The following is a 22208-nucleotide window of genomic DNA, read 5'->3' on the forward strand; positions in this document are numbered from 1 at the left end:
GGCTCTGGGCCAAAACTTAGGTACTAGAACTTTAAAACTATGTGATCCTGAGAACTAAGTTGCTTAATACCTATTGGTTTAGGTCTCCATTTCTTTCTAGGTAAAAGAAAAAATAATATATCTTGCCTCCCCCACCTTCATCACTACCTAGAATGCTTTCAAGAATCATATTTCTTTAGTAAATATGTCAGCTCTTACATACCAATCTTAAAATTATTAGGATACATCAATACTGTTTTTTTAGTAATTTTTAAATTATGCCCTAAGTACATAGAAACATAACACTGTATTTTTTGAAAGTGTCTGCATTCTTCAAACTTAATTTGGAAAGGAAAAAAATGTAGTCCATATGGCTTTTGTCAAAGTAAATTACTTGTGACAATTATGTACAATCCACTCTTGGGAACTGAAGAGTCAATCAGGAATCAAACGTGGGCTCAATGTACTGAGGTCGAGAACATGCTGGCCAATCAACAGCCCCTGATGAACACTGATTAATTATTTAGTTGCATAAGGCTTCTTACCTAGCCTTACCTTGTCAACATTTTTAATCAACAATATGGGTGGAAAGCAAGGCCTCCCTCAAAGAAGGGATTCTTCCTGTAGTATTCTTAGCTTGAAACAGTCCACCCTACTTTGGACACTGCAAGAGACACATACCCCATATCCTAAGGAAGGTGATTTCATTTTGGATTATTTCAGCCACAGGGCTTGCCCTTACATAAGTACAAATCTTAATACTGTAGAGCTACACAAAGCTTGATTCCCTTCCAAATGAAAAATAGTCTGTATTTAAAGATTTGCTATTATGTCCATTCATTCCAACACAATTCCATTCCACATATTTGAACCTCAATTTCAACTCCTTTCTAAATTTCAAAATACTCTAGTTTTTTTATATTGAAGTCTCAAACTGGACTTATACTCAAGTGACGAATAACTGAATATGATATACTAACGTTGAAGAGCACCAGAAGTCTAGTTGCTTGTCACTTCACTTCAAAACCTCCTTCACCTTTCATTAAACTAACTATAGTCTACATTGGGAGACATGTTACTCACGGAAAAATGCAGACTTAGTCAAAAACATGCAACAATAATTTGATTTTGCAGTTGGAATCCTAATTGATGAGAAAAATGACTGGAATTATCTAGAGATAAACTGGTCTGTAGCAATCTGGTACCAGGACCTAAATGTCACTTAACTGATATCCTGAACCTGTATTTCTGCTTGCTGGCCCACTAGTTCTAGGCAAAAGGAAAAAATTAAGGAGGAATAGGCAAGAAAATATATTACACATAACTCATCCCACAGGATGTGTATCTAACTTCTTCAAACACATAGAGCTCTTGAGATATTGGCAAGGTTGCTAAACATTATTAAGCAGAAAGAATCCACCTTTAAGGCTAAGGCAGATAAAGGCAGAAAATGCAAAATGTCTAAACTGTCCAATTTTAAGTACATTTGTATCCAAAAGACCAAGTATTGACAGTGTGCATACTTAGGCTATCTCCACTACTCTTACGTCTCTATTCTTCCCCATCCCTGTCAGCATCTATATTATCTATTCAGATTTAAGGTCTCTCCCACCCCCAACTCTTCCTTTAAGGTAATATGCACTTTTTTTTCTTTCCTTTTCTTTTTTTTTTTTTTAACAGTGACCTCTCAGGGATAATGGCTCCTAATTCTGTTGAACAATCAAAAGAAAAGAATCTTGCTAATGGTGAGATTTTTGGACAAATAATGAGGGCAGCAAAAGAATGGTTATCTGAGAGAGGGCTAGTCAAAAAGGACCTTAAGGCAGATGTCAGAGGTGGCCAGAGGTGTGTGTCAGGGAGGTGGACGCGGCATTGGAAACATGGTACTACCCCAGGTCATGCTATCTCCAGTACTCCACAATTGCCATTATGTGGTGAGGGTTAAGTGGCCCAAACAGATCAGATTTCCTTTAACTGTATAAAAGGCAGCAGTTATATGGAACCAGTTAAAACCTGGATGTACTGTGGCAATTTCTAGAACAAACAGGTCCCACTCCATTGGGAAAGCAAATCTTCATAGAATGAGTGCACTTCCTCAGGAAGCAACTGGGAAGAACAGTTACTAGAAAGGCTGGTTTCCTCATTTGAGGGCCTGTCTCAGTGCCCACACTAAAGTTTAATGTTTATTGAATATTATTATGCCCCCAGACCTTATGCTAAACACTACAATTGAATTACTTCATTTAATTGTGCCCAGAATGCAAGAAAGAGTGTTGCTTCTATTACCATTCCCATTCACAGATAAGGAAACTGTTCTGAGACAGGTTAAGTAACTTGTGTAAGGTCACAGAACTAGCAAATGGAAGAAGCTAAAACTCATAGTCTGAACACAGAACTCAGGCCTTCAGTACATTTATGCTTCCACAGTAGACAGAAGAAGACGCCTGTTTACAAACCATTAATCTTTTATTAGATTTCATTTTAGAACACAGCTAAGCAATACAGGAAAAAAAGAGAGAAAGGGATGAGGGGAGGAGGCACACTACAAGAGTGTCTGCTATCACAGATGAGCTCATGTGAGTTTTTAGGAAGTAATTTACTGAAGAGACAAATGATAACAGAGGTTCAAGCCAGAGACTCTAAGCCTTAGCTTTCTTATGTCAAAAAAATGGGGCAACCAGCCCTATCTATTTCATAGCACTGGTGAAATGAGTAAATGAAGTAATTAATTGCATACAAGAGCATTCTGTAAACTGCAAATCACTGTATCCTACTAGGTATCCTTTTTTGTTAAACACAAAAAGCACAGGTATGGAAAATCAACCAGGCAGAACACATTGTCAACACAACTGCAAAAGAGCCTATTAACTAATGGAAACTAGACATAATGTGTACAACTAAGACCAAAGGAAAATTATTTCCCAAGGTATTTTTATCAGCTTTTAATGCTACTGTTGAGAGTAAATGCACTCAGAACTTAACCTGTACTTGTGGCAACTTCATGTCAGAAACCAAATGTAGACTAGTAAATATAAACATCATCTCCCCCTCCTCCCAGCTCTGTATGTAGGCAGTGGCAGCAAATACCAGCTCAAATACCACCCTCTACGCCACCATCCTTGATCTCTCCAGTCAGAATTGATCAAGCCATCACCTGTATGCTCTCACAGCACATTTGCTATTTCCTTGGCATTTCATTCTGACTGATACCAAGAGTTATCAGTTGCTTCCAAGCCTGACTTCCTACTACTGCTTGAACTCTTAAATTCACACAGAACCCCAAACACCTAAGGCAGATGATCATACTGGCTGGCACTCCAATGTTTGCTCTATGAAGTTTCTAGGTCTCAATTCCATGCAGGAGGCTGTAGTTTCAGTCTGCACTCGAGGGTAAACAGACACATCACAAATGTAAAAACAATTCGGGGTGGGAAAAAAGTCTGACTGCTCATCCATAGGATCTTCTTTCTTGATCTATGCGTTAAAGAAACGCTCTTTTAAAAACCAAATGGGAGGCACAAACGGAAATGAAAGAAGAGACGAATGCATCAGACTCTTCAAAATTCCGTTTCTAATTCAGAACTACTTTATCTAGCTTCACAAACACGTTAGACACCTCTTGCAACACAAAGAGCGGGGATTCCATCTCATCGCTGAATGGTTCCAAAAGACCATGCCTCTCATTCTTAATACCACTCAGGGGTGGGTACTATTTACCTTTCAAATTTTGAACCCAGAGCAAAGGACATTCTAAAGGCAGGGTTAAGCAAAGGAAAGGATGTTGGAAATGGAAAAGACTCTCCAATTAGCACAGCGGGCAGGCCCAAGGACAAGAACATTCCACTTGTGCAGGGGACGAAGGAATCTTGGGCAAGACTCCCAGGAAACGTGCTTTAACGGGCTTCATACACGCCACACAGGTGGCAAAGGGGCGTAAAATACTGTTGCGATTCCTTACTGCCGAGGCCTCCTTCGACGTCGGAGTCGGCCGGCGGGGTGAGGCCGGCGGAGCTAACAGAGCCGCCTGGCCGCCCTTCCTTCAGACCCCAGGCCGCTGTCATCCCCCTCCAAAAGGCGCAGAGGATGAACCCAGCAACCACGACGGGTTCCCTTCGTCCCCCAGGTCGCGGCCTCCCAGCGCCTGAGGAGAACGCGGGTAAGCGTCTGCACCCATCTCCCCGTCCCCGCCACACACGGAGACCGCCCTCGGCTCCGGAGGGCGACTTCATACCCGACCCTGTTTCGAGAAGTGCCCAGAATCACCCATTACCTTCCCCAAGCAAATGTGGCACGTGATGGGCAGAGTGAGCGACAATGTAACGTTCTGCACGGTCTGAGCCATGGCAGCGTTCAGAATCCCGCCAACACGGAAGTCCCGCCGACGGCGGCTCCTAGCCGCGACTGGGGCCGCGCGAGGCCGGCTACGGCAGCCTGGCAGGGCCACAGCCCGCCGGGAGAGGAAACGAAAACGCGCTTTTGAAACGTGCGGCCGCCACGGCTTTTCCTTTCCTTCCTTCCTCCCTCCCTCCCTCCGGAGCTTCCTTCCTTTCCTCCCTTTCCTACTTTCATTCAAAAAAAAAAAAAGTTACCGGGTTCGGAAGCTGCAAGATTCTTGAGAATGAGGAGGAAGGCGGTTTACTATGGGCATCGATGGAGGATCTTGAAAGTTTAAATGAAAGAGTAACAGTGCAGAGCAGAGAGGAAGATGGGGAAAGCGATTTTAAATGCCTTACTCTTTCCCGGAGGGTGGATGGAAGTTTTCTGCCTAAAAATTAAACCCCACACAGTCTGCAAACGCACGGCGCAGTCAAAACAGGAAGAGATAAAATGTTATGTATACATTTTAATTTTCAAAAAAAAAAACAAAACAAAAACCTTTCTGCCGCTCTCAGATCTTTTTCCATTCTGAAATGATGCGATGTTCCTTAAAAACAACAGTGATTGTCTCTTGATCTCTTTCTGAGACGATTTGGATACATTTAATCGCAGGTTTCCCTGAAGGCTTGCTTTTCGTTGGCCTTTCTGTGGTTTCTAACGGAGACTAAAGGGTCAGAGCCACGAACTCTGATTTACACGTCCAAGTGAGAAAGCTGCAAACAGTGCCAGCCGTCCATCCTCTGGAAAGCACTTGAACAAGCCTGTGAAGCTTCATTTCAGGTGCGTGGTTTGGATAAGCTAGGTAACATTGGGCTGTAGAACTCGGAAGGAGAATGTGTGAGGTTCTAAGTTAGCATTTCCTACTAGTGAAAAAGAAAAACTCTAAAAGTTCCTTCATGAATCTTGAATGTAACAGATTTGGAATTTAATTGCAACTTACTTTAAGTGAGGGCCAATGTGATTAATTTATGCAAACAAATACAATTTGTGAGTAGAGAGATTAAAAACAAAACCAATGGAACTACTTCTACCGATCTTTGGGAAAATGACACAGAGACAGTATAATTAGAAGCAGCATGTGGTCAAAGGAAAGGGTTTCTGGATCTGTACGGGACGGTAGAAATCACTGTCCCAACAACTTTCTGGCTCTACTGGCTTCAGATAATGTATTTGACCTTTCTGCTTCTTAGCTTCCTTCTTGGTAAAGTGTGTGTGTGTGTGTGTGTGTGTGTGCGCGCGCGCGCGCGCGCGTGCATGTGTGTGTGCGTGCGCATTAAAAGAGGTCAATGTATGTTTACTATCATGTCTCAAAGAAACAGACAATAATGAGACTGGACCAGCCTGAAGAAGCCTAAGTCCAGTTCAAAATCTGCTCACAGGTGACAGTGAAAATTCTTTGAAACATCTCAATAACTTCATTTCCTGGGAATTGGAGGCCATCATGTGTTTGGAATTGGAGAACTAGGGAAAACTGCCTGGTTATTGGCCACTTTTTCAAAATGCCTGGCATAAAGTCACTTGGTTTGGCTATTTTTTGGCTTTTTGAAGTCATATTTTTATGAAGTCTGGAATTCACATGTTTTCCTAATGCATCATTCCTGGCCAGGAGTGTAGATGTTAGGCTTCAGAATGAGACACCTGCAGGTCGATACCCACTGTCATTCAAGTTTCACCTTGTCCCCAGCCTGCTGTGTTCTTCCTATTCTCACCTCACTGATAGCTAAGATGGTATGTTAGGACCTGTCATTCCCACCCTTTGAGTGGGATGTAGGACTGAGAATGTTTTGCCTTTCACATCCATCCCTAGAAACTGCAGCAGGGAGACATGTTGAAGACATTTTTTTGTGGTTGTTTTTTTAGTTATTGGGGCAAATTCATTTCTTGTTAATCACCTCAATGATTGGTGTTAATACTCAGTCACAAAGCTGAGTTTAAAAAATCATACCCTACCTTTTAGGTAAAATGTCAAAACCTAGACTCTTCCCAACATCTCTTTCCACATTCACTGTCATTGTCACGGCTTCTTGGTGCTTAGTGCTTTGTCCACATAGTTATTTCTGTGTTGATCACGTTGTATTATATTTGGTTATGTGTTTGCCCCCACAATAGACTGTTTCTTGAGGTCAGAGATTGTGTATGATATCTAGTATCTGGTACTCGGTGACTGTTCCACAAAAGGTAATATTTTCTTTAGCTACAGACACAGGCTGCTGTAAAAATTGCCTTTACTTGTGTTTCACTTCAAAATGGAAGACTTTTTAAAAATTTGATTTTTGCTAATTATAAACTTAATTAAAAATTAAATTATAATTTAAAAAATTAGCTTTTTGCTAATTATAAAAATAATAAGGCTCATCTTAAGAAAAGTAAGCCATTTTTAAATATATAAAACAATAAGCAGGGGTGCCCTGGGCGGCTCAGTCAGTTAAGCATCTGACTTCAGCTCAGGTCATGATTTCATGGTTTCTGAGTGCAAGCCCCACATTGGGATCTGTACTGACAGTGCAGAGCCCGCTTCAGATCCTCTGTCTCTCTCTCTCTCTCTCTCTCTCTTTCTCTCTCTGCCCCTCCCCTACTCACTCTCTCTCTCTCAAAAATAAATAAACATTGAAATAATAATAAAATAAAATAATAAGCCAAATTTCTTTGGTACTAACGCCTCACTTTTCTATCCTGTGTGGTAATCACTGTTAAATTCTAGAACATATCCAAACATTTTAAGTCATGTATATGTGTATAACCACAAATAGGATCATACCATAACGTACCTGCTTTTTTTTTTTTTAACTAATGTTTGGTGGATAGGTACACACACGTACATATCTAAATAATACTGTTAGCAATACAGGTTGATTACGACTCCCTCTAGGCCCAAACTGATTGCATGCCAATTCCCAGGCTTTGCTTTTGATAATGCAAATGGTTTAAGGCTAGGAACTATCCTTTCCTTCTGCTCTATGAACAGCATTTCCTTTTGTTGACAAATCATGTTCTAAATAGATGTTATTTGGCCAATTTTGTTAAATTAACGCTATTACTCTAATAGAAAAACAAAGATTACTTGGCTCATTGACTTCCTGCTTAATCTCTTTCTGGACTTCCTAGTAGCCTTATGGAGAGTCCTGTGACCCAAGGAATTCTGTCAGATATAACATCTGAGATGGGCTAAAGCCCCCTAAATTCTTAGAATTATAAACTTTTACAACTAGAAAGAATCTAGGGTGTTTTTTTTTAGCAGGTTTCTCCTTTCAGAGATGAAGATATTGAGACCTAGAGAGATAACCACCAGGAAATGGTAGATTTGGAACTAAATCCTAGATCTCACTTGGATTCTCTGAGATTGTTGGCCCCATGCCTTAGTGTAAGTGCAAGATGTATTATTATTAATAAAGTAGTTCAGTGATAAAAAGTCAGTTATAATTGAATTTCTTTGCTAAGAAAACCATCAAATAGCTATGGAACACCTTTTACCCCTTGTTTAAATCAGATTCATTTTTATGATAAATTATTTAAAAGCAAGTTTAAAAAAATATAAAATCTTAAGTGCTATTAAAAATTGATTAGGCATGCATTATTCTTTCATTGACCCAGTTCAGATTGTTTTTTAATTTTTTTTTGGTCAAAGCTAATAAATTTGAGTAGATGTTTCAGACAGACATTTTGTAATCATTTGGTCATCAGTCAATTAATCACAACTTCATAAATATTGATTTCAGATTATATTTATTTTTCATTCCTGAAAGACAATCTTTTTTGTTGTTGTTTGTTTTAAATTTATACTCCCCCACTTGGATTGTGGTTAACACTGAGGAAACTCATAAAAGTTAGATTAATTTAAGCATAGGTGCTGGCCCAGCCGCATGGACGTCAAGAATGGTACTGCCTTCTCACAGGCTGCAAATTCTGAACTAAAATGTCTTAAGATAGTGGCATGAAAGATGCTTGTTACTACTATAGCAAAAGAACTTGGGTTTTTCTTGCAAGGTTTTTGTTTTTGTTTTTGTAAAGAAAAGACTACTAAAAGTTAGCCTGCATTCATTTAACGTACTTCTATTAAAAACATTAAGGAACAACTAATTCAGACAATGTTCTGCCTCATGGAGCTTTCATTCTAGTGGGGAAGGTTCTACTGCATTGGCTTGGAGCCAAATCTTTGCCTCTTGAGTAGCAGTTGAGGTTTTAATGCTGAATTTGCATATCAAGTTTATATGTAAATCACAATATAAGTGATTGCGAAATGAATAAATAAATGAATGAATGAATGAATGAATAAATAAATAAATAAATAAAATTAGTTATCTGTTGTTCCATCAATATTTAAAAATTTTAAATGGCTTTTTAAAAATGTTTATTTAATTTTGAGAGAGAGAGAGAGAGAGAGAGAGAGTGTGTGTGTGTGTGTGTGTGTGAGCGGGGGAGGGTCAGAGAGAGAGGGAGACAACAGAATCAGAAGCAGGCTCCAGGCTCCAAGCCGTCAGCACAGACCCCGATGTGGGGCCCAAATCCACAAGCTGTGAGATCATGACCTGAGCCGAAGTCGGACGCTTAACCGACTGAGCCACCCAGGCACCCCTAATTTTTTTTTATATGCCAGGCACTGGTCTAAAAGCTGGGTGTACAGCTGTGAATGCCTGCCTACTTTTATTCATTCAACAACCACTTCACTGACTACCATTGACATGCCAGCCACTGTGCTATTAATGAGCCACTTTATAAATGGAACCACTGAGCCCGGCTCTTCTATTCTACCATAAAAATGCCTATTCCTACAGTAATTTCTCTTCCGGATGTGCTTATTGTCAGTTAGCCTCTGGCATTGTGACACAGCAAGTTATCGTTTTAAATATTTTAAAATGTTGCAAATTGGGTGATTGTTTTAAATTAGGTAATTTTTAAAAGAATATTTTAGTTCCACCTAAGGCTAAGTGGTACTTCACAAATGTTTGTTGAATGCTAGAGAATAAATAAAGGAAATGTTATCTCTGGGAATATTGTATCAGATTTTAACAGGAACCAGGAGACAGAAAAGCAGTGGGATTTGCCACAGTAGCAGAATCGGGAACCCAGTTCTGAGATCCTGACTGCTTTTGTCTTTAAATTGCCCGCAGAGCACTTCTTTTTCTTTTTGCCCTTTGTTTAGGAGTTAGCAGAACTTCCAAGGTAAGATCCTCCCATAAGAACTTAAAGCCAGGCCCTTGTTTTCAAGTTATTTACTTAAGCCCTATAAATAATGGCACTCCATCTGAGGACACCTCTCTTACAAAGGCATCCTGCACTTGGCCATGGAGTCATCAGCCGCTGGCTGCAGCCTTGCCAAGTTGCTTTAGGTAAAGCATCAACACCTCCTTTACACACTCAACACTCCCCGTCATTGTTTTAGCAGCTGAGTCATTTATTACAAGTGTTATTTAAGATATGGCTCTATTTCCCCATATCACCATCTTCACCTCTCTGATCTGTGATTTTTACTTCTTTTTCTCCCCACACCACTCACTACGACAAGTCTCAACTTTTGTCTCTTTCATGAGGCTTTTCTTGCATGCCCGAGCCTCCTCATAACCCTCTTGCCTTTCAAATTCTGTTATCACTTCTAATCTATATCAACCAATTTTGTACCTCATGAATGTATTCTCCAAGCCCCTATTGACCACCTACTATGGCTCAAGCACAATGACAAATGCTAAAGCTAAAAAGCTGAAAGACTGTCTGGAAGTCTGAGATCAAGGTGTCACAGGCTTGCTGCCTTCCGAGGGCGATGAAGACGAATCTGTTCCATGCCTGGCTCCCAGCTCCTGGCGGTTTTCTGGCATTCTTTGGTGTTCCTTGCTTGTAGAACCATCACTAAGATGCCTACCTTCATCTTTATGTGGCTTTCTCCCTGTGTGCATGTCTGCGTTCTAATTTCCCCTTTTTATAAGGTTGGCAGCATGGATTAAGGGCCCGCCCTACTTCATTACCACCTCATCTTGCTTAATTAGTTATATCTGTGATGACCTTCTTTCCAAAGAGGGTCACATTCTGACATAACGGGCTTAAGACTTCAAAATATGAATGGGGGGGGGGGTGCACAACTCAACTTGTAACAGTATCTGTGAACACTATTTAAAATGATGTCCAACTCCCTACCTTCAGGGCACATGGTTGGTCTGCTAGGCCTTGCCCTCCTGTCTGTGGTGGGAGCCTGGGTCTAGTTTAGCAAATAAGATACAAGTAGAGGTAATGTGGTTACTTCTTGGCTGGAGCATTTCGTTGTCTGTTTGAGGTTGCTGAGAGCTCTCTTTCCCTCTGCCGTGGTGACCAATAGCATGTAAGATGGAACATATACCCAAAGCAACATGGAACGAGCTTTGACTCTTGATCGGCAAATAGCCGGAAAGAAAACTGAACCTTTATTATTATAAGTGACTAAGTTGTGTTACTATATCATAACCTAGTCTTTCCTGTTACAATAACTTTGAGGAATATGATTTGTTTGTATATTGCTAAGGGCTGAATTGTGTCTCCCCAGAATTTATATGATGAAGCCTACACTCTCAATGTGACTGTATCTGGAAATAGGGTCTTCAGTAGGTAATTAAGGCTAACAGAGATCATGAAGGTGGAACCATAATCCCATTGGACTGTGGCCTTGTAAGAAGAGAAAGATCTCTCCTTCTCTTTCTCTCTCTCTCTCTCTCTTTCCCATCTCCCTATTTTTATTTCTTTCTGAATTTTCATTTCTCTCTTTCTCTCCACTCCCCTCCCCCACTTAGGGACACATGAAGACCAAGGCCGTCTGCAAGCCAGGAGGAGAACTCTCCTCAGAACCCGACCACCTGTGGCATTCTGATCTGGGACTTTCAGTCTCTGAACTGTGAGAAAATAAATGTCCGCCACTTAAGCCACCCCATCTGTGGTATTTTGTTAGGGCAACCTGAGCTGACGAAGTCACTTTTTTTCCTTACTTATATTGATTTATATGTTTTCCTATAATCTATGAAAAATATTAGTTTTATAATTATAAAAGATTTAACACTTAAAGAAAATTCCTTCAAAGCATGCATCGTTATGCCATGTATTTTAGTAGATGTGCCACCCAGGTTATCTTTACAATGAACTAAATTCAAAGGAAAACCAAAATTCAATTCAATTTCATAGAAATGTGTTGAAAGCCACAGCTCTCGTGGCCTCTCTCCTGAAGAGCCTCACACCAATCTCCTACCTCTCTTTCTGCAGATACAGACTTTTAATGATAACACAAACCATTTCTGTACTTCACGAACTGAAACGGCGATTTGTGGTGTGGCATCGTGCTCAGTCTTCCTCGAGTGTTCCCTGAGATGGAGGTAATTGTGATAAATCGTATGACCGTTCACCAAAATTGGCTTCCGCTCCACTTCCTGGACGAGGATTAGATTGTAGAGCTCCACCAGAGTGGGGCCAATGAAATGTGAGCAGAAGCGACATAGATCTCTTTCAACCCGAAGCTCTAAGAGCCCGTGCTTTCTTCCTCACTCCTCTCCCCCTCGCTCTGGGTACTGGCAATCGCTCCCTATGCCTAGGTCATAGGGAAGACAACAGAGGGCAGAGCCTCAGGCCAAGTCCAGTAGACTTGGAACATGAGCTGGGAAGTCTGTTGTTATAAGCCACCGTGATTTTGGAGCGTTTCTTTTTTAACAGCTACACATCCTAGCCCATCCTCACCTATACAACGTTGGGCACGCTGTGTGAGACTCGGTGTGTGTCATCTGTGTCTGTACACATGGCACAGGCTAGCTTTTCCTTGGGACAACATGTGTGACAGACACAGACATAAAGCATTCTGTTCTCCCTTTAGGGGAATCTTGGTGCTGCAGCAGTTGAGGGTATTGTCAGCAAACGTCCTTCAGTTCTCAGTCCTTCAGGGTCTGCCTCAGCTGCAGAGAACCATCTCTACCAACGTCATATCCTTCCTAGGCTGGCCCACATCTGGCAGCCGAGGGAGGTAGGGATGTAAACGTCCGGCCAATGAAGGATAGCTCTGTGGGGTCATTCAGCTCTAGAGCCCCCTGTGAAATCTGTCAGGTGTGGGTGGGCCCGCACCCCAGCCTGGATCCTTCCTTTGCCCAATCCTACTTCCTTCGCTTCTCATCCACAGGTGTCGACCGCAAGGGCACTTCCTAACAAACCTTTTGCACATTCAGCTGTTTCAGAGTCTTCTTCCCAGAGAACCCAGTCTGCCCCCAACATGCCTACCTTTAAAGAAAATGAAAGAAGTGAGTGTGTGTGTGCGCGCGCGCGCATGTGTGTGTGTATACACACATATGCTGCCAGTGGGTCTCTGTGCCTCGTTGTCTCCCCCACTTTCCTCCTTTGGTGACCCATTTGTTCATAAATATGCCATTATTACTAATTAGCTGCAGCCAACCTCTGCTCCTGTGGGCCTTGGAGACTGTCTACCTTCCTCTAGCAGGTATGACAAATGTGCGAGTATAACTGGCAGAGTGTGACCTCGTTTCTTTGTTTAAAGTTGTTGGGAATAAGAAGGACCATTCAGAGGTCAAGAGGCTGGGCCACTTTAATTTTTGTGTTTTATTTATTTTTAGATTCTTCGGTATATTAAAAACTGAAAAAATGCCGAGTGTCACAAATTGTGTGGTGTATGCTGAATATTTACATTTAACAGATTCATTCCTTTAGCCCAAAATACAAGGCAGTGTAATTACTTTCACATTGACCAAAATAATTATAGGATTTATCATAGACTATGAACTCCTGGCACTACAGGTAGTACTGTCTTGTACACGTTTGGGTTTGTTTTTGTTTGTTTTCAATCCATGGGTCACATCCCCCTCAGTGGGCCATGAAATCAATTAGTGGGTGAAAAACAGGGCAACCAAAGTGGAAAAAACTCCTTCACCCCCTGTCCCTCCAGCCAAGGTGAACTAACTGAAAATTTTTATGTGGGATTTGTGACTGTCCCCTTCTAGCTGATGCAGTCTCCTAATTTATCCCGACTTTCTCCACTCTTCCCAGGCCTTCTCCTTCACCTCCATCTGTCCTGATTGCAACCAACACTTTAAAAACCTTCCAGTTGCACGCAATGGAACATAAATACATGCTACATTGCATGTGGTAATGGTTAAAGTATTATTTGTTCTGGGTGGTGATGTAAAGTAGATTTCTTACCAAGGCATGTATTAAAATGTTTGAGAACTAGTATCTTAATGTATATATTTGGGCTGAGTGTTGGATGTCTCCTTTTAATATCATCAGTGTGCCTCTATGATGGAGTATTTATATTCTTTTTTTTTAATTTTTTAAAATGTTTCATTTATTTTTGAGAGAGAGACAGAGAGAGTGCGAGTGGGGGAAGGGCACAGAGAGGAGGAGACACAGAATCCGAAGTAGGCTCCAGGCTCTGAGCTGACAGCACAGAGCCTGACACGGGGCTCAAAGTCACAAACTGTGAGATCATGACCTGAGCCGAAGTCAATGTTTAACCGACTGAGCCACCCAGGCGCCCCTATATTCTTTTTGAGATGATGTTAAAAGTCAAATTTTGAGTCAGCTGATAAAGGTAAGACTTGGGGCAAAAGAATCTTCTAGTCCTCTTCCAAAAGAGGCTTCTTTGCCCCCGTTGCCTGTTCTTCTTACTCCTTCACCGAAGCATAAAGTTACACGTTATATGGTTTCAAGGAATAGTCTAAACCTCGTTGCTGTGACTTTACAAAAACTGCGGAGAAGCAAAAGGAAAGGGTCTTTTATTGCAATTTCTTTCTCAGACACATAACCCTAGCAGAGCGGCTAACGGTAACTCAGTGAGAATGGTGGTTCAGTCCCGCAGATCTTTCTGGTGGACGTACTGGTAAATAGCTTGCCATTCTTCCTGTTGTATAGTTAGAAAATTGACGTTCAGAGAGGTAACAAAACCACATAGGCATTAAATGCCATAAATAGATTTTCTGACTTGTATTCCAATGGCTGTTTATTCAACAATAATTTGTGAAGGATGCGCTATGTTCTGGAAAATATGTGTTAGGCCTGAAGGATATTGAACTGAGAGAGACATGGTGTCTGCCTTCAGGGAGCTAAATCACTCTGGTACTAAAAGTACCTTTAAAACTCAATCAAAATATAGTAAGATAATATAGCCATAACAGCTACCACTTATAGAGCACTTATTCTGGGGGCAGGTGTGGCGTCTACACAGTGCTGTGGAGACCGTGAGAAGAAAGTCTCTTTCAGGGTAGGGATCAGGTAAGCTTTTGCATTCCTGGGAAAGGATAGTTGGAATGTCCAGTAGCCAGAGGAGACAGCACGGGCCCTCAGAACAATGGGAACTGTGTGTGCAGAGGAAATGGCTGGGTGACAGAGAGCCTTCTGTTACCAGGATGCATGCACAACTTTGGCTATGCAGTAGGGAAAGGAAATCAGGAATATTCCAGAATTTCTACTTGGACAGCAAGGTGGGAGGTGGGATGGAGGCAATTACTGAACTTGAGAAGTTTGTTTAAGATTCAGTGTTGGGATCTTAAAATGGATATTCACTGTCCAGAAGAATTAGCACGTTCTAAACTGTTAGGTTTGTATTTGTCATAAATGACTAGGTTGTAGGAAAAGCTGGTTAAAGTCAGGTTTTTTTGTTGTGACTGGCTTTGCAGAATTTATTTGGAAAAGAAGAATACATCTTGGGATACTTCAATATGCAAACTTTTCCATGGAGGGCTCTTGTCTCTTGATTTAAGTTCTATAGCTAAAAGATTGAGGAAATAAGAGAACTCAGTTTTAAAATGTTTATATAAATATAAGAAACCAATGCAATAGGTGGACAATGGACAGGTAATTACCAGAAGATGCAGTCTTGTTGAATGAAAACAGGATACAGTTGAAAATAAAATTTGTATTCAATGACGCTTGAATAGCTCTGTCATTACTTTGTTATGTTAGTCATTATTTGGGTGGATCTACAAGGGATATAACACCATTATGTAAAAATAAATTTTTATTTACTTCAAAGATTTCATTTTTAAGCAATCTCTACATCCAAAGTGGGGCTCGAACTCACAACCCTGAGATTAAGACTCACATGCTCCACCGACTGAGCTAGCCAAGCTCACCTAAAAATAAGTTTTCATGAGTATGAAAGTATAAATCTGGAGGACGCCTGGGTGGCTCAGTTGGGTAGGTGTCCGACCAACTCAGGTCATGATGTCATGGTTCCTGAGTTCAAGCTCTGCATTGGGCTCTCTGCTGTCAGTGCAGGGCCCGCTTGGGATCCTTCATTCCCGCTGTCTCTGCCCCTCCCCCGCATGCTCTCTCTCTCTCTCTCTCTCTCTCTCTCTCTCTCTCTCAAAAACAAATAAATGTTAAATAAAAGTATAAGTCTGTAGGAGTCAAAACGTGCTAAATGGGAAAAAAAAATTCAATTACTGACTAAAGCCCTTTTCATTATTTTTTTATTATATTTTTAATGTTTATTTATTTTGAGAGAGAGAGAGAGAGAGCATACTGGGCAGAGAGAGAGGGGGAGAGAGAGAATCCCAAGCAGGCTTCACGCTCAGCGCAGAGCACAACATGCGGCTCAATCTCATAACTGTGAGATCATGACCTGAGCTGAAATCACGAGTTGGGCATTTAACCAACTGAGCCACCCAGGTGCCCCAAGCCCTTTTGTAAACTGGTGAAAATAGAGTATGCTGTGCTTTTTAGAGAACAAATGGAGGTAATATTTTAGAAAAGGAAAGCAAGGCAGGAAGGAAATGTATACACACTGTGTTCCTGCTGTATGTGTATCGACATACTTCCTCTCCACATACTGCCTTCATATGCAACTATAAAGCAAATATCTGTTATGCAGAATTCAAACGACCAGAGATCTCAGATAACCAGTATCAATACTACACAAATATAATTGGAATTCTTAATGATGATTCTGTGACTCTGAAGGATCTTGCCATGCCTCTGGGATCCTCAAGGCTGTATTATTAAATTATGTCAAGGTCCATATTAGTGTTAATTATGTTTTATTATATTATTTGAATATTGGTTATCCTTCTGTGCTATACATTGTTACCCTCCTTTGACCTGATAGCTAATTAACTATGTTTTAATTTGCTGTGTGTAAATTTTGCGAAAAAAGTACATTAACATGCACATTTGATTTCATAACTGATCTTTAGCTGTGAGTGTAAATGTGGCATTTGATAAAACATCCCACTAATATGAAAAGAATATAACATAGATGCACTATTACTGTCTTATATATATGTTTTCTTCTACATTACCTTTTTGAGGCATTTGGCAGGAAAAAGGTGGGTTTTTTTGGTTTACAAAAAAAGTCAAGATATAATGTTAGCATATGGCATCAGTGAGCCCTGGTCACTGTCTGGTTTACTATTCTGTTCTCTAGCTTATGCTCTGTAGCTCTGTTTATCTCTTTAGTTCCAAGTTTGATCTTTGGTGATAATACCAAGGGCACGTCTCGGAACAATCAACATTTGGCAGAATGTGCTTTCTGATTCTAAGTTTGCAGACCATAATAACCAAGGTAGGGTGTTCAAGTCAGGGAACCCATCCTTTTGGAGCCCTCTCCTCTAAACTAGCTCCAATTTGAAGGAATGATAAGAGGTTTGTTTTCAGGATAGTAATAATGGCCAGCTGCTTACTGGATTCCACTTACTGGATTTCAGTCAGTCTTAAGAGCTTTAAGTGCTTCTGCTCATTTAATTCACAGTACAACCCTGTGAGATTGTTACTGTTTTACTTTTGAGAAAACTGTGGTTCATTCGTTCATTTAGCAAGTGCATATGTAACATATACTATCTGCCAGGCACCAGTCTATGTTTGGGCCTAGCAAAGAGTAAAATAGACACAGAGTTCCCGCCTTCTTAGAGTCTACATTTGCTGTAGCCTCCAAAAAGGTTTTGAGAACTTGGGAACCTCAAGCTAGAGTGCCTTTTGAACTCTAAACCAAAACGTCACAGAATCTATTTGGCTCAGCGAGGGTTTCTGAGTGTCTACTGTGCATGCTCAATGGGAACAGCCTAAGACTGAGAGTCAGACATCCTCACGATGTGTCTTTGAAGTCAGATGTGTCAGATGTGTCAGAAAGTCAGATGCTGACTTTGAGGAATGTAAACCTTCTGTAGGATTATGTAGTTTGAAAGTTTATTATTAAGCTTTGGATTAATAATTAGAAAGATTGGAAAGATGCTATTATTTCAGTTTTACATTTGTGAAAACTGAGGTGAAGTGGCTTGCCGTAGGACACAGAAGGGACAAACATTGGGACAAAGACTCAAGTTCCTCTCTTCTTGGGGGTGCCTGGGTGGCTCAGTCAGTTAAGCGTCCAACTCCTGATTTCAGCTCAGGTCATGATCTCATGGTTTGTGAGTTCAAGCCCCACATGAGGCTCCATGCTCTCAGTGCAGAGCCTGCTTGGGATTCTCTCTTCCTCTGTCTGCCCCTCCCCTGCTCTCTCTCTCTCTCTCTCTCTCTCTCTCTGTCTCTCTCAAAATAAATGAATAAGCTTTAAAAAATCCTGTCTTCTCACAAATTCTGGCCCAGCTCTGTCTCTATTTGGAAGGTAAAACTGAGCTTGTCTTGGAAAGAATTATTAATCTTTTAGTATATTCAAGATACTGTGAACAAAGATAAATGGAATACGGACTCTACTTTGTAGCACTTGTAGTTCAGCAGTAGGGGAAACACTTATACATAAAAACTTCTAAAAAGGAATAAAATGGTAAGAGTCTTAAGGAAGATTAAAATATGTGGCAATGCGAATTGGTTGGTAGGATAAATTATTTTAAGTGGGCATAAAAAAAGATTAGATAGAAAAACACCATTTAAGCTTGTCATATATGAACATATGGAGTGTGTGTGTGTGGGGGGGGGGGTATTCTAAGTGACAGCCTAAGGTAAGTTATGGAAATAGGAAAGGATTAAGAAAGAACTCAGAATTCAGTTTAGCCGGAGCATAAGCTGTGTAAGGGTAGCAGTAGAAAGGCCGGTGAGACGGGCTTGAGGCCACTGGTGAAGGTCCCCAGGAATTGGACTTTGCTTTGTAAGCTCTTAGGAGCCAAAGGACATTTTGAGCAAGGGAGTGTATGATCAGAGTTGTGCTTCAGGAGATCCAAACCATCAACAGTGTATAAAATGGATTGGATTATGGAATAAAAAGGCAGAGTGTTATGCATGCTCCATGGTGCCAGGAATAAGAGAGGTGGATCTATATAGACTGGAATACTGAAGGATTTTCCTAGAGCAGGGATAACTTGGTCTGGACTTGGAAGAATGGCCAGATCTGCTAGGGAGAGGTCTTGGTGGATGAGGATGAGCATTCATCCTTCTAGCATTCATTCTTATCAGGACCGTGGTCGTTTTAGGAATAAAAAGACATACGCCCTTTGAAGAGCAAAATGAATAAACAGAAGGGCCCCCCAGAGTGAATCCGAGGGTTCAGAAAGCTCTGGAATCAACCAAGGAAGTAGAGTCAGGGGCCAGAGACGCCTCTGGGGCTGCACGACCTAATCCTAGGGCGAGTTGAGGCCCCGAGACAGGAATTTGACTCTTAAGGAGAATGTGAGGCTTTATGGTATTCCCAATCGCATCAAAACTTAAACAGTCATCACTAGATTTATAGAGGATGGATGGACAAGATTAGACCAGGTGGCTGGACAAGACTCAGAAGCTCAGCCTGAAGCAATGTAGCTCTGCTAGGAACAGCTGGGAAACAGCTGCAGCCAACAGCCCCTGCTGGCAAGCTACTGCCAGCGACAGGCGTGCTCAGCACCCGGAGAAGTGACACGAAACCTGCAACGCGAAGCACTGGGCATCAGACCTTCCAGGCCAAACCTGAGACACACATTAGGAGGCCTCTTTCTGCTGGTTGACTTACTGTATTTCACTTGCCCAGGGAGGAAAAATGCCAGCAGATTATCTTTCTTGCTTCAAAAGGAGACCAGGAACCTCCATTTTGAGTTTCTTAGGTCTTATATGTCATTGTTGTCTACACAGCAAGCCTCCTGCAACTGACAGACTTTAATGTGTTAGTGTGTTTGTGTTTACGAAATTGCCAGGATGTTGTCGGGCTGATTCATCATTTTACATTCCTACCAGCAGTGTATGGAAATTCCAGTTGGTCCACATCCTTTCCAACGGTTGGTATGGTTGGTTAGGCTTTAAAGGGTTAGTCATTCTAATAGTGGTATCTATCATTGTGTTAATTCGCATTTCCCTAAAGGATCTTCTCATGTGCTTACTTGCCATCATATACCTTCTTCGATGAGGTGTCTGCTCAAATCTTTTGCCCGTTTTACCGTTTTAAAAATTGGATGCTTGCCTTCTTTTTAGTTCTAAAGATTCCTCGTATATTTTAGATACAAGTCTGTGATCAGACCTATACTTTGCAAATATTTTTTCCCAGTTTTTGGCTTCTCTTTTTATTTTCTTAACAGTATCTTTTAAGAGCAGAAGCTTTTTAATTTTGATGAAGTTTTTGCTTTCTCCTTCCCCCATCTCTCTGATTCTTTCCGATCCAAAAACAAGGCAGATTCTGTTGGCTCACCGTGGCTGATGTTTGAACAGGGCCATGCTGGGTCAAGTTGCACCTGAGTTTAGTTCAGGCATTCCCCCTTATATGTTTGTGATTCCATAGTTTTTGTGGCAAAGAGTACAGGAATTGAGTGAAAGAGGACCATGGAAGGTGAAGGTTTTGTGGGAACTCTCATCAGATCTTCAGTTTGCCCAAGATTGGCACTCAACCCATTCCAAAGGATTTTGAGGAAGTTTCTCTTATATTCATTAAAAGCAGATTCCTTGACAATTGTCTTTTTGGACATTTGGATCTGGTGCAAAATGTGACTTACGTAGGAAGGGAAGATTTGAGTCTGAGCCTTGTGACTTAGGGTGGTAGATTTCCTTGAAGGCCACTTCAAGTGACTTCAAAGTATTGACTACGCCTGATATTTGAGTCATTCTCCAAACCCTTCAGAGGCCAAGTTGCTTCTTGTTAATAGATTTATTTATTTATTTAGAGGGATAGAAAGTCAGGGCTAAGAACAGTTAGTCTTAATTTCCAGAAAAATATCTGGAATATTCTTTAAAAACTGTATTTCATGATCCTCTAAAAACTGTTTCTAAAAATGTGTTCCTATACCAGAACAGATAGTTGTTTCCAGCCCCGTACTTACTGAATCAGAACATCTAGTCTGCGGGTCTCCCTGTGATTCTTCTGTACATCCACACTTTAGAAATTAGGGAGAAATGGCTTTTCTTGTGTGTTTGATCAGTTATACAATGTGAATGCTGGCCTTTGTGCTGGGGCAACAGGACCACAGGAAGGCAGACTTTATAACCAATTTCATGCTTTTTATAATCAAAATTGTGTACTTCTAGAGACGGTGTAGGAAAGCAGGATGAGAATCCCACACCGACCCCTGGGGCAGAAGGGGTTAAGTTGCAGGATGCTAACTAGCAGGACTGGATTATTACCTGCTCTAGGCAGGAATGCACCTAAGTCTATTGGCTGCAGGCAACAGAGTCCCTAAGGGGTGTGGGGCAGAGGCATCTGTGGTTGGGAGGCATTATTTACTGCCTATTCTGTGGGGCTGAGAAAAGTGGATGTCATTTTATTGAAGTCAGAAGGAGTGGAGAATGGCAGAAGTCATTTCCTAGAGGTTTGGCATTTGGTTGCAGAGGTATAATACATGTCAAAGAATGGCTTTTTATTTTCTTTCCTAACAAAATACAAACCTTCTTGTAATGCTAAAAAAGAAATGGTGTTTATCATGAAATACAAAAAGCTTCAGACAAGTATGACATCCCATTTATCCACGATGTGAGACCATCCAAAGCCAATAATAGAGCTTTCCATATATTGGATATACACTGTACTTTCCCACTTCCTCATGACTGTGTATGTATTTTCTCTTAACGCTTATCAACATTCTATCCATTTTCCAAGGATAGACTTAAATGCCAAGTACCACCTGACTGTAGTCCCACCCTACCCACGCCCCCACCCCCCCCACCCCCCATCCTCCACATCTTGCTGCTATATACTTTCAACTCTTCCTTCTGACAGGAGGTCATTGCCTTGCCCAGATTAAGTCTTCTCACTGTTCTTATAGTGCCAGGCACAGGATCTGTTTCAGTGCACTTGCCGTATTTTCCCCAACGTCTGAAATGTTTTTCCCCTCTCTGCTCTTTTAATACAACTCATATTTTAAGATCAGAATAAATCCCACACCTTTCTCAAGTTTTTGCTTGACCATGGAAGTCGATCATTATTTCTGCCTCCTCTGCTATTATAAGAATCTCTATCTCTGTACAGATCTGTATCTGTATCATTTTTCATGATTTGTATGATTTATTATCTTTTCATGAGTTTTATCTTTCCAACCAAATTTAAGTTTCTTGTAGGCTATACGTCTTCAGCTTCTTCATGTTCCTCCATAAGACTGTCATGGAAATCTAGCAATTCTAATGTTTCCTGGTGAAATTCAATACAAAGAGAAGATTCTAGAGGCTAGAGTAACACACACACACACACACACACACACACACACACACACACACACACACAGAGCTATGTTCTAATCTGCCATTTAGAACATATCTGAATCATACCTGTACTTCTCCTATCTCACCAGATGGTGAGCATCTAGGTGGCAAGGAATCTTGTGTATATCTTTAAATTCATAGTTGACAGTGAATTCATATTTGTTGAATTGATAATTAGAATGGATCTTTTTATGACACCAAAAAACATGATATACCCTACTCTTACCTCTCAGCATTCTTTTCCTTTCTTTCTGTTTTCTTTCCTTCCTTCCTTCCTTCCTTCCTTCCTTCCTTCCTTCCTTCCTTCCTTCCTTCCTTCCTATGTG

At 41.0% G+C, this 22208-nt stretch overlaps 1 protein-coding gene and 1 long non-coding RNA gene across 2 annotated transcripts in view; one reads left to right on the plus strand and one right to left on the minus strand.

Annotated features, from left to right (window-relative positions):
- Positions 1 to 4406, minus strand: part of OBI1 (ORC ubiquitin ligase 1) — a 40188-nt gene extending 35782 nt beyond the window's left edge. Inside the window, exon 1 of the mRNA XM_015061834.3 lies at positions 4250 to 4406. Within this exon, the coding sequence (XP_014917320.1) occupies positions 4250 to 4321 (72 nt within the window). The 5' untranslated portion in view covers positions 4322 to 4406. The remainder of the gene's footprint in view (positions 1 to 4249) is intronic.
- A 6093-nt stretch (positions 4407 to 10499) lies between these two features.
- LOC113600805 (uncharacterized) lies at positions 10500 to 13614 on the plus strand. The gene is made up of 3 exons (XR_008299435.1): positions 10500 to 11209; positions 11572 to 11681; positions 13351 to 13614. It is a non-coding gene; the product is annotated as an uncharacterized LOC113600805 (long non-coding RNA).
- The last annotated feature ends 8594 nt before the right edge of the window (positions 13615 to 22208 follow it).

This window comes from Acinonyx jubatus, chromosome A1 (genome assembly GCF_027475565.1).
Source record: "Acinonyx jubatus isolate Ajub_Pintada_27869175 chromosome A1, VMU_Ajub_asm_v1.0, whole genome shotgun sequence".
NCBI classification, from domain to species: domain Eukaryota; kingdom Metazoa; phylum Chordata; class Mammalia; order Carnivora; family Felidae; genus Acinonyx; species Acinonyx jubatus.